This window comes from Saccoglossus kowalevskii, chromosome 16, assembly GCF_978046115.1.
Source record: "Saccoglossus kowalevskii chromosome 16, keSacKowa6.1, whole genome shotgun sequence".
In the NCBI taxonomy this organism is placed as follows: domain Eukaryota; kingdom Metazoa; phylum Hemichordata; class Enteropneusta; family Harrimaniidae; genus Saccoglossus; species Saccoglossus kowalevskii.
In genome coordinates this window covers 33,868,528-33,879,679 of record NC_140656.1, presented here as the reverse complement: position 1 = coordinate 33,879,679, position 11,152 = coordinate 33,868,528, and the positions used below count along the sequence as shown (strand labels likewise).

General features: G+C 40.4%; 1 protein-coding gene across 1 annotated transcript in view; it reads right to left on the bottom strand.

The window, feature by feature from the left end:
- Positions 1-734: 734 nt before the first annotated feature.
- Positions 735-11,152, bottom strand: part of LOC100378573 (mediator of RNA polymerase II transcription subunit 13-like) — a 73,594-nt gene continuing 63,176 nt past the window's right edge. The window contains exons 27-33 of the mRNA XM_085491004.1: positions 10,865-11,091; positions 10,252-10,394; positions 5,025-5,189; positions 4,025-4,404; positions 3,526-3,690; positions 2,601-2,707; positions 735-2,503 (exon numbers count right to left, since the gene is read on the bottom strand). Of these exons, the coding sequence (XP_085347130.1) occupies positions 2,371-2,503; positions 2,601-2,707; positions 3,526-3,690; positions 4,025-4,404; positions 5,025-5,189; positions 10,252-10,394; positions 10,865-11,091 (1,320 nt within the window). The 3' untranslated portion in view covers positions 735-2,370. The remainder of the gene's footprint in view (positions 2,504-2,600; positions 2,708-3,525; positions 3,691-4,024; positions 4,405-5,024; positions 5,190-10,251; positions 10,395-10,864; positions 11,092-11,152) is intronic.

Below are 11,152 nucleotides of genomic sequence, written 5' to 3'. Positions count from 1 at the left end.
AAAATAAACATTAATGACACATGTGCTAAATATCAATAAAAAAACAGTTAAAGATATAGTAGTATGGCCAAAACAATGGCTGCCTGTCTTTGACCATCTTTGAACTGATTGTAAAACTAAATGCCATGGACATGTTTCACAACATATCTAGATTGAAGGGAAAAAAAGCACGTCCAAGATACATTTTCAAAAAACAAGATGGCTGCCAGTCAGCCATTTTGGATCTGATCGCAAACGAACAAATTTGAAAAAAACAACAAGATGGCTTTGATCTGATTATGAAACAAAATGACATGATTATCAACATGTATGATTTATTCGCCATAAGTATAAAGTCTTTGAGATATAGTAGTATTGCCAAAAAGCAAGATGGCTGCCAGTTGGCCATTTTTTATCTGATTGTGAAATAAATTGTCATTGGCATGTATGATGAAAGTACTAAATTGAACAAAAACTGACAAAGCATTTCCAAGATTCCACATGTTCAAAAAACAAAATGGCTGCCAGTCGGCCATCTTGAATTGAATTACAAAATCGCTGCAAGTGCATATGTCCCACATACTAGGCACATGAAAAGAATATACGGATTGGGTCCAAAGAGTTCTGAAATATGACTGTGGATGGATGAATGAGTAGATGAATGGACGGACACTTCTTGTAACTCCTTGTTTCAAACTTTGAATTAATAAATTTGAACAGTCACTATACTTTATATGAAGTAAATACAGAAGACATTTTAACAGGAATAACTTATTTTTATTCTACAAATCGTGTGTGAAAAAGTATAAATTATCTGTCATTAATATCATTGTCTCTGGTCACAAATTGATTGAAACAACATCCAGGCTACTTCCCTGTACTTACAAATATATATATAGAACCCAACAAATATAATATGCTTTTCGTCTTGGACTCTCCCTTTTCTGTAATTTCCACTAAAGGAACAGAAATAATTAAAAAATAATAATCTATACACGGTAGCAATTCCCACTGCTGTCAACAAACTGCGAAGGGAAATATACGCATAACAAGAATAATAAAAGAAAATGTACACAAAACAGTAATACTGTACACCTTGTATTTTGTTTACAGTTGCTATAGCAACTATTTACATAAATACACCAAGCATTTGGTTCACAATGTTGTAGGATGGAAGGGGGATGAGAAGCAGCAATTCACATACATAAGCTGCTTGTCCAAGAAATTTGCGCAGTTTAACGACTGCTTCATAATTTATAACAGTAAGATAATACTTTGGTTTCCAACTCAACTCAGTCACAATTAGTAAATGCACTTGTAGAAAAACAACAACACCAAAGTACTAGTGGAAGTGAGGTGCTGGAGGGGGGAGGGGAAGGAGGCAAAACACTGTACCCCTGTACAGCCGACAGATAAATTATTTTTATAAAGCAGAATAGTAAATTAAGAATATTCAGAGAATTTTTATATGACCATATAAAATAGAATTTCTTGACAAGGAACACAATAAAAAGTCAACTTATGACTCATCATTTATTTTAAAACTAATTTTCATGAATTCCTTCTTGTGACAGGCAATGTATTGAACGTAAATTTTGTCTTTGATTGTAGAGTACTGAGCTAATGATAATCCAGCGGGAAAGTTAGTGCTTGTATGTATATACACAACGGGTACACTCACAAGTTTGCATTGCAATTCAAAAGTCACATGAACTTATGATAACCAGATGTATGATTTTAAGAAACCACTGTTTTTTTTCTTCTCTCAAGTTGCATTTTTTTTCATAATATAATACAATTTGCCATACATTGCTATTCCCCATAAAAATAAGTTACAGACTTTCGTATATTTTAAATGTTTTACATTGCTTCTATAAACATATATACATAAGTAGATGACACATCTTTCTCAGAAAGGCGCACCTCTACTTTTTATACTGTACATTTTTAACATTTGCTTTTGGCGACCAATTCAATTTTAAGTTTTCTGGAAGCCAAATAATACCTATATCGCTGCCAGCCATCAGCTGTAAGAGTATCTCAAAATCTCTGATAAACAGTTCGGAGACGTACGATGTGACGTAATGTATATTTGTTCAAAAATAATCGGCAATATTAACCGCTTGAGTTAATGCCGAATTAATGTTCTGCATCACATGACTACTGAGATAAAAATTCATTGGTCTACAGTGATATTCATTATAAAGGATGCGACTCTTGCACGATAGACTCAATGTAGTTCATACGAGATAAGTTTGAAGCGTAGCTATCGCTGTGATGTCTCTATGGCAACAATACCACATACAAGTCACGAGTTGATATCTTATCATTATTCCCAGGCAGCAACAACAAACTATTGAGTTCATTACATTGGTAACATCTCTTGTTGAGTTAGAGTAAAGCTGATAATGTATTGTAAAGCTGCATGAGTACCACAAAATGAATTGGTAAACAGGAACGTCTGTCTTTGGTGGATGGATCCACAGTTAGCCATGATAAAGCATTGTAATTCTCTAATACATACCTAAACGTAGAGAAACATAAAAAAATAATAATTATAACAAATAGAATTCAAATAATTAGGTATGCCTTTTTTTACTTCACAATATTAATCAACTAACCTAAGAACGTCCGTTGTGAGGTTGGAATCCAACTGATGAGTGTGACGATGCTGCATTATGTTGTCATCTGATTGATGCACTGACGCAGTGTGGACATGCAAGGCAGTCTACAAAACAAAAACAAGGTACTTGTTTACTACTACTGTTTGCAACAAAAGTAACCACATATCTAAATTCAAGAATTCCCTTATATACATCAAACATACAAAATCCTTTGTGTATTACGTGCAGGGGTTTTTCTAAACCAGGAAACAGGGGCGCATCGCCCTGATAGTCTCAGCTAGTGCCCTATTACAACATGTAATCTTTCTCAAATTTCTTTTTCTCCGTGAAAACTTCCCAGCAACACCAACTGACAATGTGTCTGGACACCAAATACACTGAAATTACTCCAAAAATATTTTAATGGTGATAGATACACCGCTAAAACGGTGCAGAAACGATATGGCGGTTCCAGGTCGATGTGCCATGTTGTTTGTGCGCTAGCTTGGTCGCTTTACTCCTTCGGCTGTGTGTGCCCCTGGATGTGAATAACTTTTAACTTAAAATGTTAGCTTTCAGAGAAAAAAATCAAAGTAGAATGAAAAGGCTTTTTGAAAACAAAATAGACAGTTATGAGAACACAAAGACTATCAAGCATTTTAAGTTTGAAAAATTTGATTGACACGTTTTGCAGATTTAATCAATTCGTCAACAGAGGGAGCTGTGTAGTGAAAAATCAGTTAGTACTTATTTGTGTTGTATATGCTACCCTGGAAATCTATTCTTTAGGCTCAGTGATTATAGACATGGACCAGTATTGCAGGCTGATGTTTAATTCCAAGTACAGAAAAAAAGAAACAACTTTAAGCTCAGAGACCGCAGCAGATTGAACCTACCATAATGGCCAATAACACTACTTACTAACACTATTCAATGAGTTTACCTTGAGAAAGATGGGGCAGGACGTCTCAGCTTGTGGACATGAAACCCAGAACCAGCTGGGAAGTGGACCAGTGGGTGTTGTAGATGTGTAAAATCCCAATGCTAATGGTTGTTGTAATATAAATGCCTCTTCTGAATCCGCACCAAGCAACTGTCCAGATGTACTCTGAGAAGTGAAAAAGATGAAAAATACACGAGTCAAGGAAACACTGCCCTCTTGAGAAACTGAAGAAATGTTGTCCATCCAATGAAATTGTTTGTCCATGGAACAGGATAGTTTGATGTTGAAAAAAACATTCTTTATTTTATTGTTTTTTCTCACAATATTTCAGAGGTATATCACCATGTTTAGTCATTTGAGTTTAATACAGTAGAACGTCGATTATCCGGACTGTTAGGGGGACAAGCTTTTTGTTCGGTTATGCAAACAGTTCGGATATGTGTGGCGTGCTCAAATTTACAGGCTTTAAGTATTACCGTAGCAAGAAATTGTACCATACCTTAGAGGATATATCACCATTGACCTGTAAACCAGTTTGTGTTGCACTTGGTGAGCCAGCTCTACCATCGGTGCAACTTAATTGGGATGGATCAGGTGACCCAATATGTGTAGGAGATTCCGGTCCAAAATCAAAAAAATCAAGATCATCATCATTTAAATCAGTCTCTGGAAACAAAAGATCATCCACCATTGCACTGTCGTTGGCTCCACCAAACGGATCAACCGTCTCAGTGGTGTAGCCTGAAGATGCTACTTGTGTTGTGGCGCTTGTTGGGAACACCTGGATATGTGTACAGGTGGCATCACCAGGTGAATGTAACATGGTTTGGTTTTGCTGAGAAAAGGCACTCCTTCCAGTCCTATCCATTGATACAGAATCTGAAAACAAAATAAATTGTTTTACTCACTATATATTTTGCCCATACTATGACTTTCCCATCACTGTATTACAGGCAAGCCAAAACAGACTTATTGCGCGAATGGGTACAATACATTTCATCTGTTTAATATCATCATAACAGCTGTTAAAACATTACTATAAAATCTGTATTAGAAACCACGGCTTCTATTAAAATGGTACAATGCAACAAAGGGGATGCGGCTTCTATTAGAGCATCTACACATATGAGAAATGGTGAATTTTAGATTCTCAATTATTCAAAAAGAATGGGTGCGACTTCTATTAGGGATGCGGCTTCTAATACAGATTTGACGGTACTGGTTTTACCTTTCAAAATGTGCTAATCGACTAATTAAACATTTTGTGCAGTGAAATTAATTCAAATCGATTGTACTTTTACATATTCAATGCATTGTCAGATTTCAAATCTTCAGAAACAGTCAGGAGTATTACACAGTATTCGATATGTTACCAGCTAATGGTCAATGCTTGAATAAAACATGGTGGCAACAGAATCTATCATGTATCTACATACACTTAATAGCAAAGCAAAGAAACAACATAAGCATATATAAAATGATGGCATTGATAAACTTACCAGCCATCATTCTAATGGTTGGATCTGGTTCCATGGACACAAGGCAGGCACTTATTATGCATGGGTAGTCTGCAGTATTCACAGTAAAATTACACGTCTTGCACATATCCCGAAGTTGACGACTACGACTCAAAAGAGTCTTCCTATTCAGTAGGACGGCCCAATCTGAAAATATAACGATATAGACACAAATATGAAAAGAAGGTCAAGACAGTGTCTTTCAAACACTAAACAAATTTAATTGTAAATTAAATTAAATGCACTGAACACTGTATGTAAACTCACACTAACGACAATAAAATTGAAGTATTCAGCAATTGCTTGCGTTGTTAGTGCACACGGCTGAACATACATTAATTTACATGTTTATCACATTTATGAATATTCATTGCATACAATTGACATTGAAATGACCCTTTAATGCAGGCATTTTCCCTAGAACTTTCATCGGAAATTAAAATAAATTTATCTTTGGAGGCTCTAATTGTTGTGGTGACTTTGAACTGCTTCTTTGGCCAACTTTTTCAATAATTGAAGAGAAAGTCTTCGTCGACTCCAGAGAAAGCACCTCGACTGAATCATTACCACACACTGTCAGACTGTGATATGTATCGCACACTGTCAGACTGTGATACGTATCGCACAGTCAGACTGTGATACGTATCGCACAGTCAGACTGTGATACGTATCGCCCACTGTCAGACTGTGATATGTATCGCACACTGTCAGACTGTGATACGTATCGCCCACTGTCAGACTGTGATACGTATCGCCCACTGTCAGACTGTGATACGTATCGCACACTGTCAGACTGTGATGTGTATCGCACACTGTCAGACTGTGATACGTATCGCACACTGTCAGACTGTGATACGTATCGCACACTGTCAGACTGTGATATGTATCGCACACTGTCAGACTGTGATACGTATCGCACACTGTCAGACTGTGATACGTATCGCACACTGTCAGACTGTGATACGTATCGCACACTGTCAGACTGTGATACGTATCGCACACTGTCAGACTGTGATGTGTATCGCACACTGTCAGACTGTGATACGTATCGCACACTGTCAGACTGTGATACGTATCGCACACTGTCAGACTGTGATATGTATCGCACACTGTCAGACTGTGATACGTATCGCACACTGTCAGACTGTGATATGTATCGCACACTGTCAGACTGTGATACGTATCGCACACTGTCAGACTGTGATACGTATCGCACACTGTCAGACTGTGATATGTATCGCACACTGATGTTTCGCACACTGTCAGACTGTGATATGTACCACACACTGTCAGACTGTGATATGTACCACACACTGTCAGACTGTGATACGTATCGCACACTGTCAGACTGTGATACGTATCGCACACTGTCAGACTGTGATACGTATCGCACACTGTCAGACTGTGATACGTATCGCACACTGATGTTTCGCACACTGTCAGACTGTGATATGTACCACACACTGTCAGACTGTGATATGTACCACACACTGTCAGACTGTGATATGTACCACACACTGTCAGACTGTGATATGTACCACACACTGTCAGACTGTGATATGTACCACACACTGTCAGACTGTGATACGTATCGCACACTGTCAGACTGTGATACGTATAGCACACTGTCAGACTGTGATATGTATCGCACACTGTCAGACTGTGATATGTATCGCACACTGATGTTTCGCACACTGTCAGACTGTGATACGTACCACACACTGTCAGACTGTGATATGTACCACACACTGTCAGACTGTGATATGTACCACACACTGTCAGACTGTGATACGTATAGCACACTGTCAGACTGTGATATGTATCGCACACTGTCAGACTGTGATACATATCGCACTGTCAGACTGTGATATGTATCGCACACTGATGTTTCGCACACTGTCAGACTGTGATACGTACCACACACTGTCAGACTGTGATATGTACCACACACTGTCAGACTGTGATACGTACCGCACACTGTCATACTGTGATACGTATCGCCCACTGTCAGACTGTGATACGTATCGCCCACTGTCAGACAGTGATATGTATCGCCCACTGTCAGACTGTGATATGTATCGCCCACTGTCAGACAGTGATATGTATCGCCCACTGTCAGACTGATATGTATCGCACACTGTCAGACTGTGATATGTATCGCACACTGTCAGACTGTGATATGTATCGCACACTGTCAGACTGTGATATGTATCGCACACTGTCAGACTGTGATATGTATCGCACACTGTCAGATTGTGATATGTATCGCACACTGTCAGACTGTGATATGTATCGCACACTGTCAGACTGTGATATGTATCGCACACTGTCAGACTGTGATATGTATCGCCCACTGTCAGACTGTGATATGTATCGCACACTGTCAGACTGTGATACGTACCGCACACTGTCATACTGTGATACGTATCGCCCACTGTCAGACTGTGATACGTATCGCCCACTGTCAGACTGTGATATGTATCGCCCACTGTCAGACAGTGATATGTATCGCCCACTGTCAGACTGTGATATGTATCGCCCACTGTCAGACTGTGATACGTATCGCACACTGTCAGACTGTGATACGTATCGCACACTGTCAGACTGTGATATGTATCGCACACTGTCAGACTGTGATATGTATCGCACACTGTCAGACTGTGATATGTATCGCACACTGTCAGACTGTGATATGTATCGCACACTGTCAGACTGTGATATGTATCGCACACTGTCAGACTGTGATATGTATCGCCCACTGTCAGACTGTGATATGTATCGCACACTGTCAGACTGTGATACGTACCGCACACTGTCATACTGTGATACGTATCGCCCACTGTCAGACTGTGATATGTATCGCCCACTGTCAGACTGTGATATGTATCGCCCACTGTCAGACAGTGATATGTATCGCCCACTGTCAGACAGTGATATGTATCGCCCACTGTCAGACTGTGATATGTATCGCCCACTGTCAGACTGTGATATGTATCGCCCACTGTCAGACTGTGATATGTATCGCCCACTGTCAGACTGTGATACGTATCGCACACTGTCAGACTGTGATACGTATCGCACACTGTCAGACTGTGATATGTATCGCACACTGTCAGACTGTGATACGTATAGCACACTGTCAGACTGTGATATGTATCGCACACTGTCAGACTGTGATATGTATCGCACACTGTCAGACTGTGATATGTATCGCACACTGTCAGACTGTGATACGTATCGCACTGTCAGACTGTGATATGTATCGCACACTGATGTTTCGCACACTGTCAGACTGTGATACGTACCACACACTGTCAGACTGTGATATGTACCACACACTGTCAGACTGTGATACGTACCGCACACTGTCATACTGTGATACGTATCGCCCACTGTCAGACTGTGATACGTATCGCCCACTGTCAGACAGTGATATGTATCGCCCACTGTCAGACTGTGATATGTATCGCCCACTGTCAGACAGTGATATGTATCGCCCACTGTCAGACTGATATGTATCGCACACTGTCAGACTGTGATATGTATCGCACACTGTCAGACTGTGATATGTATCGCACACTGTCAGACTGTGATATGTATCGCACACTGTCAGATTGTGATATGTATCGCACACTGTCAGACTGTGATATGTATCGCACACTGTCAGACTGTGATATGTATCGCACACTGTCAGACTGTGATATGTATCGCCCACTGTCAGACTGTGATATGTATCGCACACTGTCAGACTGTGATACGTACCGCACACTGTCATACTGTGATACGTATCGCCCACTGTCAGACTGTGATACGTATCGCCCACTGTCAGACTGTGATATGTATCGCCCACTGTCAGACAGTGATATGTATCGCCCACTGTCAGACAGTGATATGTATCGCCCACTGTCAGACTGTGATATGTATCGCCCACTGTCAGACTGTGATACGTATCGCACACTGTCAGACTGTGATACGTATCGCACACTGTCAGACTGTGATATGTATCGCACACTGTCAGACTGTGATATGTATCGCACACTGTCAGACTGTGATATGTATCGCACACTGTCAGACTGTGATATGTATCGCACACTGTCAGACTGTGATATGTATCGCACACTGTCAGACTGTGATATGTATCGCCCACTGTCAGACTGTGATATGTATCGCACACTGTCAGACTGTGATACGTACCGCCCACTGTCAGACTGTGATATGTATCGCCCACTGTCAGACTGTGATATGTATCGCCCACTGTCAGACAGTGATATGTATCGCCCACTGTCAGACAGTGATATGTATCGCCCACTGTCAGACTGTGATATGTATCGCCCACTGTCAGACTGTGATATGTATCGCCCACTGTCAGACTGTGATACGCATCGCACACTGTCAGACTGTGATACGTATCGCACACTGTCAGACTGTGATATGTATCGCACACTGTCAGACTGTGATACGTATAGCACACTGTCAGACTGTGATATGTATCGCACACTGTCAGACTGTGATATGTATCGCACACTGTCAGACTGTGATACGTATCGCACTGTCAGACTGTGATATGTATCGCACACTGATGTTTCGCACACTGTCAGACTGTGATACGTACCACACACTGTCAGACTGTGATATGTACCACACACTGTCAGACTGTGATATGTACCACACACTGTCAGACTGTGATACGTACCACACACTGTCAGACTGTGATACGTACCGCACACTGTCATACTGTGATATGTATCGCCCACTGTCAGACTGTGATATGTATCGCCCACTGTCAGACTGTGATATGTATCGCCCACTGTCAGACTGTGATATGTATCGCCCACTGTCAGACTGTGATATGTATCGCCCACTGTCAGACAGTGATATGTATCGCACACTGTCAGACTGTGATATGTATCGCACACTGTCAGACTGTGATATGTATCGCACACTGTCAGACTGTGATATGTATCGCACACTGTCAGACTGTGATATGTATCGCACACTGTCAGACTGTGATATGTATCGCACACTGTCAGACTGTGATATGTATCGCACACTGTCAGACTGTGATATGTATCGCCCACTGTCAGACTGTGATATGTATCGCACACTGTTAGACTGTGATATGTACCACACACTGTCAGACTGTGATATGTATCGCACACTGTGATATGTTACGCACACTCAGTTGTCACAGTAAGGAACAATACATTACCTTTGATTTCACCATGACCCAGTCTTCCTAATCGTCCAATGACCAATCTCCATGGTAATGCTGTTGTTGCCGTAACGCCAAGAATGAAATCCCATAGTTTGCGGATGGCATGTTTTCTCTGAGACACTTTTTTCCTTCTTTTGCTGCAATGGAACAAGGGTGAACAGAGAAAAGCATTAATCATGGTGGTTATATACGACTACCATAACACAAATGTAGTCTCGGATAACACCACTCTCCTTCAGGTGAACTCTGTATTTCCAGACATGGTATACTATTATGCAATAAATCACATTGCCTGGTGTAGGCCAGTGTGCCATTCTTGACACAAAATTTGCAGTAACAATGTTGCTAAAACATTATTTTGTCACCTAGGACACACAGACTGTCAAGTACATACATACATATATATATTTAACAAAGTTTAGCATTATAGCATTATTTTATCCTTAAATGCAAACCAGTCACTGCATACTTGCAGATGCTTAAAAACATAAATATGCATCTTCTCATACAACAGAAATATGACAGGTTCAAAACAAGCGCAAGCATTCAATGTTGAATGGTATAACTGGCATCGGTACAGCCATATTACAACATATGATATAATCACCTGTTTGGTATATCAATGTTAATCATACACGTTTCCATCATCTCTCCTCTGAGATCCGTACAGGACGCAAGCAACCACCTTTGATCATGCGACAGGCAATAACCAACAAACAGCTCCCCGCACTGTTGGACTGCTTCCCCAAACGTTTCTGTCAATTCGGTCTGTTTGTCTTTCAATGGTGCCAGTATGTATGGGGGAGTGTAAAGCTTAAATTGTAATTCTTGTGCCTGTGAAAATAATATATAATAATGCTCAGGCAATGTTGCAGGTTTGGTCTCAAAAAAAATA